Here is a 20,933-nt window from a genome sequence, read left to right as displayed (position 1 = left end):
ATCTACCATTCGAATGGATGGAAAAATAACCAAAATGGCAATGACTCAGCCAAAGATCAGCTCAAGGGTGACCAAAGAAGGTCACCCTTGAGTATTGTAACATTTAGAAGACGCCAATGTGAAGCCAAGCTGTCGGCAAGAAGCCCCTGCAAAGTCCTATTGTTGAAAAAAAAAAGGACATGTGCTAAAGAGGTTACAATTTGCCAAAGAACACATTGACTGGCCTAAAGAGAAATGGCGCAACAACATCTTGGTTCCAGACCAACAACATTAAAGTTATGACGTGGCCAGCCCAATCTCCAGACCTTAATCCAATATAAAACTTGTAGGGGGACCTCAAGAATGCAGTCAAACCAAGAAATGCAGAGGAATTGTGGAATGTGGTGTAATGGTCCTTGGCTGGAATACCTGTTCACAGGTGCCAGAAGTTGGTGAACTCCATGCAACACAGATGTGAAGCAGTTCTCACGAACAGTGCTTATAAAACTACAACTGTTCACAGGTGCCAGAAGTTGGTGGACTCCATGCAACACAGATGTGAAGCAGTTCTCATTAACAGTGCTTATACAACTACAACTGTTCACAGGTGCCAGAAGTTTGTGGACTCCATGCAACACAGATGTGAAGCAGTTCTCAGGAACAGTGCTTATACAACATAATATTAGTTCAGTGACTCACAGGAAAGCTAAATCTTTAAGTTTATACAGTATATGTGTGAGTTTGTAAAGAAAAATGCAGACACTATTTTTGCTTTTTTTTTTGGAAAAAACGAATATTCCTTTTTCTTCACTTTCTGTAAACTAATAACAAATTTGAAAGCTTTTTCTTCATTTTTTGATTTGGAATAAACTGTGCAGTGTTCCCAATGCATTTGCATGTATGGAAAAAAAACACCCACTGCTATTATTGTTAACACAACTTTACATCTGATGGGTGTCACACAGAAAAGAAAGTTAGTGGAATCCTCCTAAGGGATCAGCCATGAGGACATGATGTCAAGAAAGCTGTACAGCAAGGGTCTTCAAACTCCAGCCCTCCAGTTGTTCAAGAACTACAATTCCCATCATGCCTAGCCATGTCTGTAAATGTCAGAGTTTTACAATGCCTCATGGGATGTGTAGTTTTCCGCAACAGCTGGAGGGCCGTAGTTTGAGGATCCCTGCTGTACAGTGTACACGAGTGTCCACAGAACCTCCATAAACTTCTCCGGGACCAACAGTTGCTGCCTATAGACACCAATTACAAGGTGCGAGTGTATGCTGGTGTGTAAAGCCCATGCCTAGAATCCACACTGTGTGTTGCGCATGTACTTTTCACAAGTATCAGTGCACATCTGCACATTGTAATGGTTTCTGGTTGCCCATGCATGCTCTATGGCCCCCTTGCTGCCATGTGCATGAGCCCTAACAGGGACACAGGCAGCAATAAAAACACATTTTCTAACTGGGAAGTTTCAGGACCTCAGTAGGGATTTTTCTGTTGTCTATGTCCCTGTGGAGGAGGTTGCCCTCACTTCCTGTAGAAGTGATGGGTGTCAGACTAAACAGAAAGGTAAGAAAAGTCTCCTATATGAGGACACAACATGTATGAAGTACTAGCTTTTTCCCATAGTGTCATAAGAAGAAGAAGAAGAAAAAAAAAAAAGTTTGCTGAAGTTACTTTAAACTAAGCAGACTTTGTAGGTAAAAGATGTTCCACCCTTTAATATGTGGTCTCACATACTAGGTTTTATAAATAAGCCCAGGAAAAAAGAATCAATAAATTATTTTCATAAAATAATCAACTAACTATATCACTAGCTATGTCTAAGCATAAAAGACAGCTAGATACGCCTAGAGGACTTATACCTCAGTGTCAGAAATAAGAACTGTCTGTGACCCCTAGCCATCAGAATTTTTCATGGTCAAGCAGTGGTTTTTGGGGCAGGTCTGCAGCGAAGCAGCGGCTTTTGACCGTTCGTGTTTCGGACACTTCAAAGCCCAATATATACACCGGTACCTAGCTTTTGAAAAGGTTCCTATATTGTTTTCCTATTATATACAATTAATATTTTGGTGTCTCTCTAAAAGTTCTTTCACCAGCTTTTCTAAGGAGAACAGATGCTCGTCTGCATCTTCTGGTACAAGGTCCCTGAGTGAATTGGCGAGTTCAAACAGGTATTCCGTGTTTTTTCCACTGGGGCCGACAGCATAGAGAATCTGCTCTGCGATGTCTTCTAAGGGAGCGGGACCAAGGTAGTTGGGATTATCACAGGTTCCGATATAGAGAAGAACATTGAACGGTTTTATGGAAGGATCTTTGGGGTAAAAGACAACAGATGTAGTCCTGTAGCCGCCCTTCTCTCTGAAATCCAGGTACGCTTTGACTTCATCCTCCTTTCCCTCTGGCAGCCTGTATGCAACTCCCCATACACAGCCCTGTTAAGAAGAAAATATACTGTTAAAGTAGATCTCTCAGTGACTACCTGCAATCATCATCATTAAAAAGTACTCCTTAAAAGTGTAACCAATAAAAAAACAAAAAAAACAAAAAACACACAATGAGGTTGATTTACTGAAACTGGAGTGTGCAAAATCTGGTGCAGCTCTGCATAGAAACTAGGGATGCACCAATACCATTTTTTAATTTTTTTATTTTTTTTTGTGGAGAGTACCGATACTGTACGGTGCGGTGCGCACGTGTCTCAAGTATAGAAAGGGAAGTGCCATCTAGTGCAGAAATGGGCAATTAAAAATGTTATAAACAACTCACATTAAAGCGGTAGCAAACCGCATTTTTTTTCCTAAACCCTGTAAGACAATAGCATAATGTGCTACCCTGTTTCCCCGAAAATAAGACCTAGCGTGATTGTCGTTGATGGCTGCAATATAAGCCCTACCCCCCAAATAAGCCCTAGTTAAAGTCTTTGTAGGTCTTATTTTCAGGGTAAGGCTTATTTTCGGGGAAACAGGGTAGGGATTATTTGGGGGGGTAGGGCTTATGTTGAAACCATCACCGCCAATCACGCTAGGTCTTATTTTAGGGGAAACAGGGTAGTATGCACTGCATACTAGCACATTATGAAATACTTCCCTTAGAACGAAGCCTTCCAGCGGATCGCTGTCACTGCTGAAGGCACTTCCACCTTCACCCGGTCTTCCTTCAAGGTTCGCGTCATCTGGCCCTCCAACTGGATGCATGCAGAAGCACGGACGGAGGCATGAAGTGCTGAAGGGACAGCACAGGTATGCTTTCCCTTCAGAGCGAGTCCCCCGGTGACATCAGTGACAGTGAAGGTTTAGGGGATATTCACTGTACCTACAGGTAAGCCTTATTATAGGCTTACCTGTAGGTACAAGTAAAAAAAAAAAAAAAAAAAAAAGACTTTACTTTCTTTACTTTAATTACTGGAACTGAACCTTTGTGTGGCTCTCTGCAGCAGCTGAAAGCCAATGGGAGGGAGAGGAGAAGACGCCAGCTTTCAGCTGCTGCAGAGAGCCATAGAGGGGATTGGTTCCAGTAACTGCCCCCTGCCACACCAATCACCCTACCTGCCCACATCAAATTTACCCTGCTGCCTGGGCCCCCGCCTGTACAGGAGGGCAAGTGGTAGCCCATTATTTACAGCCCAGAGTGATGTAACCAAAAGTGGCACAATACTGGTTCCTGTCGGAATGGAGGGATCACGAACGGTACACTGTATAGCATCATGCCATCTGTACTTTGGTCTTATGGCCCTAGAAAATGCTAGGGTGCATTACAAAGCGATTTCTAAACAAAAAAAACTATTACACACAATCTAAAGACTTATGTTCTGATTCTATAGACTGTTCAGTTTTCAACCATCAAGTTATGGCCTACTGGGCTTCCAACCATTTGCAGATCCCCTAAACTTCCACAGTGCCTATAACCTTCTATAATTTCCCATTGTACCCCACAGTTCCCTCCAGTCTTCAAAAGTGCCCCTGCAAAGCCCCCAGCCTCCTGGAGAGACCCTAGTCCCCTCCATAAACCTCACCCACAACATGGCCAAGTTTGCTGCAGAGTCCCCTAACAACCTTCAGAACCCCCTTCCGACAGTGATACCCAGCCCAGAGCCCACCAGAATTTTAATACATATAGTTTGCATTCCTGTGCTTTTCTGTTTCAATGGTTTTTATTGTTTTGAAAAAGGACCAAAAAAAACATACAGTGCCTTGAAAAAGTATTCATACCCCTTGACATTTTCCACATTTTGTCATGTTACAACCAAAAACGTAAATTCATTTTATGTGATAGACCAATACAAAGTGTAACATAATTGTGAAGTAAAAAGAACACTGCTGGGCGGAAGCGACGTCAAAACGTCACTTCCGCCCACGCCTCTTAAAAAGGCACATTTTTTCAAATGTCATTTTTTTAAATGACTTTTTTTTTTAATTGCATTTTAGTGTAAATATGAGATCTGAGGTCTTTTTGACCCCAGATCTCAAATTTAAGAGGTCCTGTCATGCTTTTTTCTATTACAAGGGATGTTTACATTCCTTGTAATAGGAATAAAAGTGACACAATTTTTTTTTTTTTTTTTATAAACAGTGTAAACATAAATAAAATAATGTAAAAACACTCCACGGAAACTGCTCTCCTTAAACTCTCAAATGACCTACTAATGGCTAAAACCAGTGGACACTATTCTGTACTACTTCTGGATCTTTCAGCTGCCTTTGACACAGTGGACCACCCACTCCTCCTCAAAAAACTCCACTCCTTTGGTCTCCGTGACTGTACTCTTTGCTGGTTCTCATCCTACCTATCCCACCGCTCCTTCAGTGTCACTTACAACTCTACTTCCTCCTCTCCTCTTCCTTTCTCCATTGGGGTCCCCCAAGGTTCTGTTCTTGGACCTCTCCTTTTCTCAATCTACACCACCTCCTTGGGTCAGTTGGTCAGCTTCCCACGGCTTTAAATATCATCTCTACGCTGATGACACCCAAATCTATCTCTCCACCCCCCCAGCTCTCTCCATCGGTCTCCTCACGCATTAGAAACTTACTAGCAGACATATCAGCCTGGATGTCACATCACTTCCTCAAACTCAACCTATCCAAAACCGAACTCATGATATTTCCTCCCTCAGGTGCCCCTTCCCCTGATTTCTCTGTCAATATCAACGGCTCAACTATCAACCCATCTCCCCACGCCAAGGTCCTAGGTGTAATCCTGGACTCTGAACTAACCTTTCGACCCCACATTCTATCACTAGCCAAAACTTGCCGCCTCAATCTCCGCAACATCTCCAAGATACGCCCCTTCCTAACCAATGTCACCACAAAGCTTCTAATCCACTCCCTGGTCATCTCTCGCCTCGACTACTGCAACTCCCTCCTCCTCTAAATAGGCTATCCCCACTTCAGTCCATCATGAACGCTGCTGCCAGGCTCATCTACCCCACAAACCGCTCAGTGTCTGCTATACCCCTCTGCCAATCCCTCCATTGGCTGCCACTCAGTCACCGAATTAAATTCAAGATACTAACTATAACTTACAAAGCCATCCATAACCTGGCCCCCAGCTACATCTCTAACCTAGTCACAAAATACCAACCTAATCGTTCTCTTCGTTCCTCTTAAGACCTCCTGCTCTCCGTTGTCACCTCATCCCATGCTCGCCTTCAGGACTTCTCCAGAGTCTCTCCCATCCTCTGGAATGCTCTACCCCAATCCGTCCGATTTTCTCCTACTTTATCCACTTTCAGACTATCCCTGAAAACTCATCTCTTCAGAGAAGCCTATCTGGCCCCCACCTAACAACTGTACATTTATCTTCTCAATCAGCACATCACCCACAGTTATTACCTCTTGTATCTTTTGACCTTCCCTCTTAGATTGTAAGCTCTAAGGAGCAGGGCCCTCTGATTCCTACTGTATTAAAGTGTATTGTATTTGTACTGTCTACCCTCAAGTTGTAAAGCGCTACGTAAACTGTTGGCGCTATATAAATCCTGTATAATAATAATAAAATAATACAATTTTTTTTTTTTTTTTTTTTTTTTAAAACCCCCCTGTCCCGACGAGCTCGCGCGCAGAAGCGAACGCATACGCGAGTAGCGCCCGCATATGAAAACGGTGGTCAAATCACACATGTGAGGTATCGCCGTGACAGGTAGAGCGAAAGCAATAATTCTAGCCCTAGACCTCCTCTGTACCGCAAATTATGCAACCTGTAGAATTTTTTAAACGTCGCCTATGGAGATTTTTGAGGGTAAAAGTTTGACACCATTCCACGAGCGGGTGCAATTTTGAAGCGCGACATGTTGGGTATCAATTTACTTGGCGTAACATTATATTTCACAATATAAAAAAAAAATGGGGCTAACTTTACTGTTGTCTTATTTTTTTATTCAAAAAAGTGAATTTTTTCCAAAAAAAGTGCGCTTTTAAGACTGCTGCGCAAATACGGTGCAAAAAAAAAAAAAAGTATTGCAACGACCGGCCATTTTATTCTCTAGGGTGTTAGAAGAAAAACCATATATGTTTGGGGTTCTAAGTAATTTTCTAGCAAACAAAACTGTTTTAAACATGTAAACACCTAAAATCCAAAACGAGGCTGGTCCTTAAATGGTTAAAATGAAATGGGCCCTGGTCTCAAAAAACTCAACCACAGATTTAGAGATCTCTCCATTGGTTGGTGCATTTGTACAGAATAGGTTCTTAAATTTAAATGATATCTGAAGGTAAATAGTATTATATATGAAATATTGCCATGTTAGTTGATATGGGAATATCTTACAACAAAACAGGAGGAAGGAATTGTCTGGATGTGTCTCTTGTAGTGACAATCAGGGCTTAATATCTGAACAAACAAAAAACACAGAAAACGCACTGGACATAGAAGGGATAATGGTCTGATAAGGACAACTTTAATGAACTGTAAAGCACACAGAAAGTGACAGAACAACCAGTGAAAGCAACAATGACCCTACGCTGCATGTGCTTGTGTTTACCAACCACCGGGCACAACAGGACCGAGCCACATTCCAACTGCATTTATCCTGCAATCAGCCTGTGGATTTTATTACCGACTGCATGTTCATTTAGAGGCGGTTACTATATATAAAATAAATAAATATTATATATATATATATATATATATATATATATATATATATTTTTTTTTTTTTTTATTAGAACGCTTCCTTTCTTACACATTTTGTGTTATAATCCCGAACAGTGAAACCATCAGCCTAATTTGATAGCAGTAATATTAATATAGAATTTTATTTAATTACAATATATTTATTATTATACGATAGTGTTTATAATGATTTTTTTTTTTTTTTAGAGGTGCACCTTTGGCGCCGAAACCGTAAATGCAGGATGCACTTAGTTGAAAACCGAAAATGAGTTTTTTAAAAAAATATTTATATTTTTATATATAAAAATTGTATTATATTCAAAATTTAATTAATATCATCAACTTAAAATGAATATTAAATGTATTGTTGGCCATTATTGGCACCTTTAGTGATAGAAAAGCTCAAGAAAAATGTAGTCTGCAGTCTCTGACCATCTCTTGTATCGCATCATGTCTGCAATCTCTTACTTAAAGCGGTGAGCCAGCTGAAAAAAATAACATTTTTAAAAGTCAGCAGCTACAAACACTGTAGCTGCTGACTTTTAATAAGCACACTTACCTGTCCCTGGTGCCCGTGACGTCAGCCGCCCGAGGCCGACCCGTCCCTCGGCTCTTGGGTCCCGGCGCCGCCATTCAAACTAAAGGGAAACAGACAGTGGAGCTTTGCGGCTTCACTGCCCGTTTCCTACTGCGCGTGCTCGAGTCACGCAGCGCTTTGTGAATGGGGCGCGCTGTGTGGTGGGACACACACAGTTCCCAGAACACAGCACGAACCATTCCCCAGAAAACAACGCGAGGAGGAGACCAGACTGAAGATCACTGCGGTGTAGGAAGTGGCAGATTAGGACGATCTGCCTAGCAACAGCCATTTCTGGTAAGTTATAAAAAAAAATTTCTTTTTTCTCCAGATTTTTAGGAACATTTTGATGTAATTTTTTTTTTCTTTAGGGTGGCCCTCCACTTTAAACTTAACCACTTCAGCCCCAGAAGATTTTACCCCCTTCCTGTTTTACAATTTGGCACTGTGTCGCTTTAACTGACAATTGCACGGTCATGCAATGCTGTAACCAAACAAAATTTGCGTCCTTTTTTTCCCACAAATAGAGCATTCTTTTGGTAGTATTTGATCACCTCTGCGGTTTTTATTTATTTTTTGCGCTATAAACAAAAAAAAGAGCAACAATTTTGAAGAAAAAAAAAAAACAATATACTGTATTTTTTACTTTATCTATAATAAATATCCCCCAAATTAAAAAAAACACAAACATTTCTTCATCAGTTTAGGCCAATATATATTCTTCTACATATTTTTGGAAAAAAAAAAAAAAAATCGCAATAAGTGTATATTGATTGGTTTGCGCAAAAGTTATAGCGTCTACAAACTATGGGAAAGATTTATGGCATTTTTATTATTTTTTACTAGTAATGGCGGTGATCTGTGATTTTTTTAGCGGTACTGCGACGGACAGATCGGACACTTGACACATTTTTGGGACCATTAACATTTATACAACGATCAGTGCTATAAAAATGCACTGATGACTGTGTAAATGTCACTGGCAGAAAAGGGGTTAACACTAGGGGGCGATCAAGGGGTTAAATGTGTGTTCCCTCAGGGTGTTCTAACTGTATGGGGATGTGACTTACTAGGGGAGGAGACATATCGTTGTTCCTACTTAGTAGGAACAAATGATATGTCTTCTCTACCCCGACAGAACACACAAATCCCTGTGCTGCCGCTCCTGCACGCGATCGCGCATGGCCGGCGCCAAACGTGCCTGGCGGCCATGCGCATCGGGTCCCCCGCCGTGCAGTGGGCGCGCCTTCAGCGGCAGCTGCGTGTCCTCTAGCAGCCACTAAAGGGAAGGACGTACCCATACGGGATTTTGCCCAGGACAGCCATTCTGCTGCAGTTTATCTGCGTGAGCCGGTTGGGAACCGTTTAAAGGGGAACTTCAGTCATTTTTTCATCTTTCCATCTATTAAATCCTCTTCCCCCTGTTGTTGTTTTAACTTTGGATAGTAAAACTTTTTTTCTGCCAGTAAATACCTTATACAGCCCACTTCCTGTTTCTTGTCTGGGGGAAAAAAAGCCTAGGCTTATGACATCATGCACAGCTCTCTCACTCTCAGAGTTTGCCAGGAAGGGAGGGGGGATTTGTCATAAGAGGGCCAATGAGAGCTGCAGAGCTGGAGGTGTGCCTCTGTGTGTCGGTGTAAATCCAGGAAGTGAACAGGCAGCAGCTTCAGCTGCCCACAGTTAAAATGGCTCCGGCCAGACTCAGTGGGGAGAGATTTCTGCAGCATATTTGGCAAGTATAGAATCACAGTATATATAAAATAATACGCAAAGTGGTTGGAGGTCGGATTCAGAATGGCAAAGATGTTTTTATTACAAATTATGTGAGCAGACTGCAGTTCCTCTTTAAACACGCTAATAGTATTAGCAAAATTTCCATTCTGTGCACCTCTAGCAGACATGATACAAGAGAGCAATCCAGCCTCACCAGTGCCCGGCAAATGCAGTGATCTCCCACTGTGTTACGGAGCTGGATTTAGATTGCCCGGGCTGGGCGGCCGTAGTAACAAAATCCCACCTCCTATGATACACGTCACACTGATTCAAATCTCCCGCCATTGGATCAGTATGCCATCTGTAACGAGCCCCTTGCTCGCTCGGTTCCACTCTCCCGACACTCCTCTGCAGCTATTGAATCAGATTGCAACGCCTGATGGTTCGGTCATCCGATGCTCCGGGACTAGAACTACAGCTTTGTGCCGTTCTAGTCCAGTGGTGATAGCTCAGAACAAACACCAGGCAGGCTGTATGTAAGTTCAAACAGGACTCTCTTTTATTGCAAAATACAGGCTTTTATACACTCAAAGTGGAGGTGCAGACCTCCTGCTCATATTACTCTAACAATACAGCTGTAACCTAATTAACCTAATTAACATGAGCTAATTAACTAATCCCTTTAGACAGCCTAGATGACTCAGACATGACCGTTAGGCCAGACTGGCCGTCTTGTAGTTCAGAAAATCCAATCAACATTATCACGATCAACATAGACTCTTCTTCACACAATAGCAGAGTTAATTAACACAAATAACAATGGGGATCTAATGACTCTTAGATCCCATAGTAGACTTATTTACAATACACATTTTAGCAGACAATAGACAGACAGGTGTTGGAATTTACATCAGCATCTCCTAACAGTATCTGTCCCAGCATTATGAATCAGCCACTATTCCAATATGGCAAATCCATGGTCCCCAGGCATACAGCTCACAAAGAGCACCATTCCCCCAAATGCAAGGGCCCCCGATCGATCGGCAAGAGGCTTGCATACAGTCCCCTCCAAAAGTCTCTTTCCCGGCTAGGTCTGTCACATTTCTCCCCTTTCGGCAGGAGACTAACACAGGAGGAGACCCCAGACGGTTGACTCCGAAGTTAGTCAGTAGTTCCAGTCCTCTAATGCCTGTACCCACACAGTACCCCAAACAAATTGTTCCAAACAAAGCATTACTCACCCAGCCAACCTCTGCCTCTCTCAGAGAACATATGTGCCGCTGGGGAGAGGCCTGGACTGGCCTTTCTCCCTGGGCTCGTTACACCATCACAGGAGGCAGGACATTATTACAGGGGCTGCCGAACAATCAGCTCCGTGACACAGAGGGAGATTGCGGCTCTGCGAGACAAGGAGAGGAGGAGGGAGGGGAGGACTCTGATCTGCCAGGATTACACCCCCGTAATGTGCGGCACCTGGGGCGGACTGCCCCCTTTTCGGTGCACCTCTAATTTTTATACTTACCTGAGCTCAACCTTGATCCAATGATGTGCGCGATTCCCTCGGCTCTCTCCCTCCTCATCAGCTCAGAGACAGAAGCAGGAGCCATTGCCTTCTGCTGCTGTTAACTACAGCCAATGAGGAGGAAGCAGGGTGTGGGCCAAGCTGTGCGTCTATGGATGCACAGAGACGTACGGGAGCGAGCCTTCATGAGTGCCCCCATAGCTAGCGGCTTGCTATGGTGGGCAATTGGCGGGGGAAGCCAGGAGTGCCAGCGGGGGACGCAAGAAGAAGATTGGGGCTGCTCTGTACAAAACCAATTTCACAGAGCAGGCAAAAAAAAATGAGAGAGTTTACAACTCACTTTACGTGCCTGCATACAAATATGACAAACTGACAACACTTCAAAAGATAAAGAGTATATGTGTATATAGTGTAACAAACATGGTCCTCCCAATCAACTTAAATATAGACCAAAATTCTTAATAGTAAAGTGCAAGTCACATGCAAATAAATAAATGAATCAAACAATCCCTGATATCTTGAACAGCATAAACATCTTTAACCACTTCAATACAGGGCACTTTTACCCCCTTCCTGCCCAGGCCATTTTTCAGCTTTCAGCGCTGTCACACTTTGAATGACAATTGCGCGGTCATGCTACACTGTAACCATGTAAAATTTTTTTATCATTTTCTTCACCCAAATAGAGCTTTCTTTTGGTAGTATTTAATCACTCCTTTTTTTTTTCTTAGTTTCTGACAATTTTGTAAATAAGTAATTTTTCTCCTTCACTGATGGGCACTGATGAGGAGACACGAATATGCCGCACTTATGGGCACTGATAAACACTGGGCACAGATAGGCGGCACTGACTGACTGTCATCATTAATGGCCACCGTTTGCTGGCACTTGTGGGCACTGATTGCTGGCAGTTGTGGGCAGTGGTTGGCATTGATTGCTGGCAGTGGTGGGCACACAGTTCTGGCACTGGTGGGCACTTAATTGTAATCAGGGCACTGATTAACAGTGCCCTAATTACATCCCTAGCTGTCCCCTGTGAGGAGATGCTGCTGATCGACTCTCCTCAAACTCAGTCAGTTTGAGGCGAGGAGCGCCAATTACCAGCATTTCTGCGTTTACATGTGACCAGTTGTGACTGGACACAGCCAATCACATGGTTAAAGAGCCGTGGCTCTTTACACAGATTGGGGTCGCGCCTTGTCCTGGCAACACGGCGCGGCCATGATCGCCCCCCAGAGTCATGTGACCTCCACCCAGAACAAGAGCCGCACCGCCCAGCCATCATTTGACGGCGGGAAGTGGTTAAACTGTAACTCCACTTTTGTTGAGAAAAAAAAAAAAAAACATTCCCCTGTGGGTGACCTCTGTACATTACAAGGATTTTCACCAACTTTGTTGCAGATTCCTACCTTTTGTTTTTCTGAAGAAATCCCTGTGTGTTTGTCTGTATCCATGTGGGATCGTGAGTCTAATGGGAGTGGTTTCCTAATTAACAACCAGCTGCTGCACCTGCAGGGCTCTAATGAGGAAAGCTGCTGGCCCTGCATCCCTTTAGATGTGATTTCCTATTGGGAGTATCTCACCAAAAATTTGATTTTTGATGTTAGGCTCACTGGTCTGTAATTCCCAGGGATGTATGTTGGGCCCTTTTTAAATATTGGTGCTACATTGGCTTTTCTCCAATCAGCTGGTACCATTCCAGTCAGTAGACTATCTGTAAAAATTAGGAACAATGGTCTGGCAATTACTTGACTGAGTTCCCCAAGTACCCGCGGATGCAAGCCATCTGGTCCCGATGATTTATTAAATGTTAAGTTTCCCAAATCTAATTTTAGTTCTGTCCTCTGTTAACCATGGAGGTGCTTCCTGTGTTGTGTCATGAGGACAAACACTGCAGTTTTGGTTACTGAAGCCCCCCCGATTCCCTCGTGAAGACTGAGAGGAATAAATTCAAACACCTTGACCATCTTCCCATCCTTTGTAACCAGATGTCCTTCCTTATTTTCTTTATGGGGCCAATATGGTCTGTCCTCCTTTTTTACTGTTTATATACTTAAAGAATTTCTTGGGATTTTTTTTTATTAAAAGAAAGGTCTCACTGCACTTTTGGTGAATGCGCACTTTGCAGAAGGCAGCATCAACTCTCCTCCTCCACTTGCATGGCAATCAACCAGTTCTTTTCCTCAAATTACTGTATATCAGAATCACATTGCTTTTTTGGGCAGGAACTTTCTGCCAGGAAGATTCAGAGTTCTTACATCAGTAGCATGTGCAAGGACCCTCGGTTTGTAAACACTCCACTCCCCGCACAACTTCGCCACCAGGACCCCCTTCATCAGGGCCGCCGCAATTTTTCCTGTCCATAGTGTGCCCAACACATTGAACCAGAAGGCAGGTCAGGAGTGTCCCAATGGGATATCTCAGAGGTGACTCCATTGCCCTATTCCTCTGAGATATCCCATTGGAACACTCCTGACCGGCCTTCTGGTTCAATGCACACTATGGACAGGCAGCATTTTTTTTTGCTATATAGATTTTATCACAGAAAATAAGGGAAAGGGTTCATTTTTATTTGTATTTTTTATTTTTTTTTTGCTCCTATATGTAATTAAAAGTATAAAAATACTGGTGGTTCTCTCTGTTAAAAAAATAAATAAATACTGGTGGTTAAAAAAAAAAAATAGCATCAAATAAAAGTTGTCTGAAAAAAAAAAATTTGGATATAGGATTGCATGACAGGGTAATTGTCATATCACTAAATGAATTAAAAATGGTGGACAGGTTTACACAGGCTGATACTCAAGTGGTTGAAAAGACTCTTAAAGTGCCTGTGCCGAAAACGAGGTGTCCTCAATGGGCTTCCTTGTAGTGATGAAGGTTGCCTGACCCCTCCTGCCCCATACACCTTTCTAAAAGACCATGGAAACATCCTATCATAGTAATGGGCCAATTGGCCAGTAGAGATGTGCTCAGGCATGTTCGGGACCCTAGTCCCAACTCACTTGCCCGATCCCGCCAGGAAGCCAACACTGCACACCACTAATCACAGGCAGTGAGACATTTCCCAGTCTGTGCAGCTTCAGACCAGGAAATGTCTTAATGCCTGTGATTAGCGGTGTGCAGTGTCGGCTTCCTGGTGGGATCGGGCAAGTGGGCTGGGACTAGGGTCCCGAACACGCCTGAGCCCATCTCTATTTGTCAGTAGTAACATAGAAGTTGGCAGAAGGAACCAGAGCCCACACCCGTATAAACAAAAGTGTTTACCTCTGGATCTTCCACAAGTGTGACCACTCTTCCAGGCTGCAAAAACGAAAAAAAAAAGGCAAAATTATTATACAGGATTTATGTAGCACTGACAGTGCTTTACAACTTGAGAGTAGACAGTACAAATCCAATACACTTTAATACAGGAGGGATCAGAGGGCCCAGCAAATATAAAAGGTTATTAAATAGCTTCTCTAGGCAATTTTTCTTTTGAATTTGAAAAAGTGTAGGTAAGGGAGAGCAGAGAGAAGAAAAGAAAAGCGGAAAAGCAAAAGAGCAAGAGTGCAAAAGAGCAAGATTGAAGGTGCAGAAATTGGGGCGATCTGAGGTGTGAAGGTGCAAGAACTGGGGCGATCTAAGGTGTGAAGGTGCAGAAATTGGGGCGATCTGAGATGTGAAGGTGCAGGAATTGGGGCGATCTAAGGTGTGAAGGTGCAGGAATAGGGGCTGACCTAAAGAGCAAGAGTGCAAAAGAGCAAGAAAAAAAAAAAAAAAAAAAAAAAAGGGGAGAGATCCGCACTCTATTTATACTGGTGACCACTGCCACCCAAAAAAGAAAAATGAGGGGAAAGCCAACATTTTAGATTTGTCCCCAGAACTAGAGCTGTGAGGATCTTCTATTGAGGGCCTCCTGGCAAAACATGTAGACGACATTGTGGAGTATCCCTTTCAACATACCCAACATGAGCCCACAAAAGCTTTGCAACTGGAATCCTATGGTGTGCAGCATCTCCCCACAAGAGGACATTCTCACTGAGAGTTATTCCAATGTGATTATGGTGCTGCTTCAAACAGGAATAAGATAGCATAATCCATTTCATATTTCTAATCTATACTTCTGAGCCTCTGCATTTATGCCAGATGGTGTCAGGAACTTTATTAAAAGATGGGGTCATGGAGTAAACCAGGGTTCTCTGCGATGATTATGGCAGAGGGAACCTATGCCAGTTTATATCACGGTTTACCTTGCGTGTGTCAATGGCAGTGCCGTCTTTTTTAGAGAGCTGAAGAAGGCACTACCCTTGAAACGTGAATAATACACCCTTTGTGATGGATCTACATTGAGGTTGGACTGATGTCATGCATACTGTTTTTCACATTTGTGAGTACACTGGATATTTGTTTTGCAGAATAAATGGTCTCACAATAATGCACTAGGCTGTTGTGCCCTCTCTTTTTGTCTCTGTTACAGTTGATGGTCTAAGGATTCCCCAATCTGAAGTCAGCAGCAAGGCCAAAGTAATTCTGGGTTCCCCAGGATCAGTCGCTTTCTTGGTATGGCGCAACTGAAGAGGAATATTACCCAAGACCGTCTCCATACGAATTCTTAAAGACTTGAAATTCCAGTCCACCTGTTGCGCTGGCATTAGTTCTTCCTGTACAGTCATACTACTTTCTGTAGAGGTAGTCTCATTTATTGGACAGTCCTGTATTCTGTTCTTTTAGAATCAGCTGCTTTACTCTCAAACAGCCCTACAGATCTTTTGCTTAGAGGTGTTGTGTGTCAGCAAAGCTGTGCAATTGAGACTCATAGCACATCCTGGTTGCTTTTCATATGTAAATACCTGGATTTCTGTCAACATACAAATAGGCATATTCAAAAAATGGGGGGTTGGGAGGGGATTATCACAGTGCTTAGATAATAATGGAAACTATCTATCTATATATATATACCGTATTTATCAGCGTATAACAAAAATCAGGGGAAAATCGCGGGTGCGTGTTATACGCTGATCCCCCGCTGACTGTGAGTGGAGGAGCGAGAGCCGCCGACATTCATACATAGCCGAGTGTACTTGGCTAGGTTGGGCTAGCTCCGCTCAGTCACGCCCAGTCCCGCCCTATGATGGACATAATACAGGACTGGGCGTGACTGTGAGCGGAGCGGAGCTAGCCGAACCTAGTCGAGTACCAAACCAAAAGGCTGCAGATGAAACCAAAAGGCTGCAGATGAAACCAAAAGGCTGCAGATGAAACCAAAAGGCTGCAGATGAAACCAAAAGGCTGCAGATGACACTGACAAGGCTGCATTGATGGGCATTTAAAATGTAAGTTTTTTTTCCCTCTCTATATATCAATATAGCTATATATCAATATCTATCTATCTATATATATAGAACATGATAAAAAAACCAAACATAGCAATTCGGTGAGTTTTGTTAAATATCTCCATTATGGTGGTTATGTAGGAAGGGTTTCAGTTGAACAGAGATTTGATATTCATATGCTATCCCGACATGTTTCACCTTTTGGCTTCATCTGGGGATATACAAATTTTTTGAATATTTGATTTCTTGGGATGAGGTGCTAGATACCAAGTGTCTACCTTAGTTGGATGAAACCTTACAAATAGGCATAGTTTACTTTTAAGCTATCGGCAGAGCAAATTTTCACCGGATCTGACAAATTTGTGAACAAGAATAAAATCCCAAACAGTGATAGGCTCCAAAGTCCTCAAGCGTATAGTCCCTGGGGCTTCCCAGTGCCTGGGGAGCCAGAGGTGCCGTATAGAGCTGCCGTTGCAAGTGAATGGCTGTGAAAGGTAAAATGAAAAAAGGAGAAGTACAGCCGAAGCTCGTTCTGCACTCCTATGGCCCGTTTTCAGTAGACTGCGGGCTGCAGCCCGCTGTCGGCTGGTGTCACACAGCTGGTCCAGGCTCGGGAAAGATTGGGACAATGAAGTCAAGATCCTCCCACATGCCTGGACTGGCACCCGACACAGCCTCTCAGTGAGCCGCTGAGAGCCTGAGCTAGCCGCTCCCGCCCCCCCCCCCCCCACAGCCCAGTGCTCCAGTGAGTGGGGGGGGGGGGCGCAGAGCAGAGCGGTGACTGACAGTCACCAGCTCTCTGCTCAGGAGGCCTTAAGAACCGAGTGATCGGCAGTGTTAGATCGCTCAGTTCTCAGGGGGTTAGAGCTGGCAGGGGACAGATGCAGCACCCACCTAGGCAAGTATGATTCTGCAAAAAAAAAAAAAAAAATCCGTACTTCTCTTTTAAAAAGAGAAGTCTGGGTCGTTTTTATCATTTTTATTTAAGAATCATACTTACCTTGGTGGATGCAGCATTAATCTGATGCTGCATCTGTCCGCCGAAGCCTCTAACACTGAGAGCCAAGCAATCGAACACCGCCGATCACTCTGTTCTCATAGCTCCATGAGCAGAGAGCTGCTGACTGTCAGTCACAGCTTTCTGTTCCCTCCTCGCGCACTGGAACTCTAGGCTGTGGAGGGGGCGGTTGGCTCAGCCTCTCAGTGACTGTCTGAGAGGCTGAGCTGGGTGTTGGTCCAGGGATCCGGCGGATCGAGACTCTGTGGTCGTGATGACGCGGTGCCTGGACTGCCTTCTGTGACGTCAGCAGAAAGTGGACTTCAGCCCGCTATCTGCTGAAAACGGGTCACAGGAGTGCAAAACAAACTGCACTCCTGTGATCCATAGGAGAAGTACAGCCAAACGAGCTTTGGCTGTACGTCTCCTTTGAGGCTGATTATTTCTACCTTTAGCTTTTACTCTCATGGTCCTAAGTAATCAGACACTTTGCTCAGTATTTAGTAGAAGCCCCTTTTGATCCAATACAGCCATGAGTCTTTTTGGGAAAGATGCAACAAGTTTTTCACACCTGGATTTGGGGATCCTCTGCCATTCCTCCTTGCAGATCCTCTCCAGTTCTGTCAGGTTGGATGGTAAACGTTGGTGGACAGCCATTTTTAGGTCTCTCCAGAGATGCTCAATTAGGTCAGTCAGGGCTCTGGCTGGGCCATTCAAGAATATTTTAGCTGTGTGCTTAGGGTCATTGTCTTGTTGGAAGGTAAACCTTCGGCCCAGTCTGAGGTCCTGAGCACTCTGGAGAAGGTTTTCGTCCAGGATATCCCTGTACTTGGCCGCATTCATCTTTCCCTCGATTGCAACTAGTCGTTCTGTCCCTGCAGCTGAAAAACACCCCCACAGCATGATATTGCCACCACCATGCTTCACAGTTGGGACTGTATTGACAGGTGATGAGCAGTGCCTGGTTTTCTCCACACATACCGCTTAGAATTTAGGCCAAAAAGTGCTATCTTGGTCTCATCAGACCAGAGAATCTTATTTCTCACCATCTTGGAGTCCTTCAGGTGTTTTTTAGCAAACTCCATGCGGGATTTCATGTGTCTTGCACTGAGGAGAGGCTTCCGTCGGGCCACTCTGCCATAAAGTCCCAACTGGTGGAGGGCTGCAGTGATGGTTGACTTTCCACAACTTTCTCCCATCTCCCGACTGCATCTCTGCAGCTCAGCCACAGTGATCTTTGGGTTCTTCTTTACCTCTCTCACCAAAGCTCTGACTGGGTGTCATATGACGTCCAGCAGGATAACATGCCTGCGTGCGCCCGTGAAAGCGCGCAGCGCGGCGATCGCGAGTGCGGTGTCAGTCTTACCACGTAATCAGCTGTGACCAAACACAGCTGATCACAGCGTGAACCAGGAAGTGCCGGTAAACGGCATTCCTCGTTTCGCGCCGACAGGGAGAGCCAATCGGCTGTTGGTCTTTTTTAGTTTATCAAAAAATAAAAACCCCAGAGGTGATCAAATACCACCAAAAGAAAGTTCTATTTGTGGGAAGAAAATGATAAAAATTTAGTTTGGGTACAGTGTTACATGACCGCGCAATTGTCATTCAAAGTGTAACAGCGCTGAAAGCTGAAAATTGTCCTGGGCAGGAAGGGGCGAAAGTATTGAAGTGGTTAAACCTGTGGTTGTTACCAGTGATGTAGCAGATTTTACACAGGGGTCATGGACCCTCTATAGCCCCTTTAAGCACTGATTGAAACGTGCTAAAACCATGCTAAAGCTTATCTAAAGCTTCAGTCAGCATTCATTTAGATCTGTATTGAGCATGTTCAGATAGAAGCAGATGGGCTTGTTCACACCAGGTGGATGGAAAATGCACAGTCCACTGCAATGCAAGGCAAGGTAAAAAGCCTCATTCCCCATCATGCCAGACCACCATGCTTCTGTGCGACGCAGCATGCAATGTAAATACTACACTACAAGGTGGTCAACAGAACATAATGAAATGTCACTTTGGGGGTTTATTTACTAAGGCTGGAGAGTGCAAAATCAGTCTCACTTTTGCAGAGAACCCGGCTTCTAACCTCAGCTTGTTCAATTAAGCTTTGGCAATAACACCTGGAAGCTGATTAGTTTCTATGCAGTAGTGAGCCTGATTTTGCACTCTCCAGCTTTAGTAAATAAATCCCTTTGCGACATTTTAATAAAGTACGCAAAAAAAATTAAAAATTAAACAGTGCATTGCATTGTGATTTGTGCATTGGCACTGTTCTTCCCAGTGCATACTAGTGTACATGTGTTCAGCTTGGCTTCTGGTATAAAGAAGAAGAAAAAAAAAGAAAGAAGAAGAAAAAAAAAAAGAAAGAAGAAGAAAAATAAAGAAAGAAGAAGAAAAAAAAAGAAAGAAGAAGAAAAAAAAAGAAGACGATAGATAATTCCATACACTGAGGTTTCTACTTGAAACCACCTTCCTTGAGGCGTTTCACCACCACTGGCTTGCTCACTAGGACAGGCCTTGTGACCAAGCCAGCAGTGGTGAAACGCGTCAAGGAAGGTGGTTTCGGGTGGAGACATCAACGCATTCTCAAAAGGAGGTCAGCAGTGGCTACCCCTATTCTTCCTTCATGATAGGTTGTATACCTTTACATATACCCAGTGAAGTGACTGGCCTCAGCTGATACACAGAGAGGATACAAATCCTACTACATAAGCTGTACCTGTTTGTCTGCAGTCTTCTCTTCTCTACAGCTGTTCAAAGTGCAAAATATATGAAGCTTGTCTGAGCGGTCAGAAAAATAAGGGGTTGAGAGCTGAAGTCACACTCTACAGAGCTCAGTGAAGAGATCTCTGAGAGCCGATTGGAGGGAAGGGACACACACAGCACACAGAGATGAGGCTGTCAATCAGCTGGAGGTCCCTCCCGTCACCAATGTTCCCTTGGTGTCAAGAAAACTCTTCAGAAGCACATCATGCAGATAGCAGAGGAAGGAGGCAGCAGACAGAAATTACACTTGATGCTACGGATTGAGACAAGTACACACTATATAGGGTTATGCTTAGTTCCCATTTCATGTCTAAGGTTTACAACCACTTTAAGTTCTAAGAAAAGTCCAGTACCTTTGTCATAAGGGTCAAACAAGGCCATCGTCTCTTACCTCAGTGGCCCATCACTGACCAGGCACGATCATGGGTAAAAGAGGTCTAGGACATATTGAATAAGGCACTAGGAACCTTCAAACTTGTACATGTAGTCCAAGAGAAATAAAAACATCAAACAAGCTCAACCTCAATGGCGAGGTAGCTCCACCACAGCAAGGCTCATCTCAATGGGCACCCAACAGTAGCTCAAAATAAAGAAAGGAGCACCAGACCAAAAGTGGACAAGACAGTCCAAGACAATTTTAATTGTTGGAAAATAGATTGGGAAAACATTCAAATGCATTTTGGGTCAACACCAATCCTCCATCAGAGCTTTGCACATAGATCTATATTGGAACTGGTACTGAACTCTATACAATAATGCAACAGTTGTCGCTTAGCAATGGTTACATTGTCACTCCATGGGGAGAGATCTATACCAATTTAATATAGACAAGTGAGGTCACCGTTTTCTGGAGTCCATCCAAGGTTTATTCTGTGTTGGAGCTTGATGTCCTTGAAACATATTGGGAAGCAACAGTTACGTACTGGAGGTACTCCTTAAGGAGAGTTTAGTACT

General features: G+C 43.6%; 1 protein-coding gene across 1 annotated transcript in view; it reads right to left on the bottom strand.

Moving 5' to 3' along the window:
• Positions 1-1,675: 1,675 nt before the first annotated feature.
• The window catches only part of CHAC2 (ChaC glutathione specific gamma-glutamylcyclotransferase 2), a 48,861-nt gene continuing 29,603 nt past the window's right edge, over positions 1,676-20,933 (bottom strand). The window contains exons 2-3 of the mRNA XM_073628561.1: positions 14,172-14,207; positions 1,676-2,417 (exon numbers count right to left, since the gene is read on the bottom strand). Coding sequence (XP_073484662.1) covers positions 2,034-2,417; positions 14,172-14,207 — 420 coding nt within the window. The 3' untranslated portion in view covers positions 1,676-2,033. The remainder of the gene's footprint in view (positions 2,418-14,171; positions 14,208-20,933) is intronic.

This window comes from Aquarana catesbeiana, linkage group LG04 (assembly GCF_042186555.1).
Source record: "Aquarana catesbeiana isolate 2022-GZ linkage group LG04, ASM4218655v1, whole genome shotgun sequence".
NCBI lineage: Eukaryota > Metazoa > Chordata > Amphibia > Anura > Ranidae > Aquarana > Aquarana catesbeiana.
Note: the sequence above shows the minus strand (reverse complement) of the source record. Positions and strands in the feature narration are given on the sequence as shown.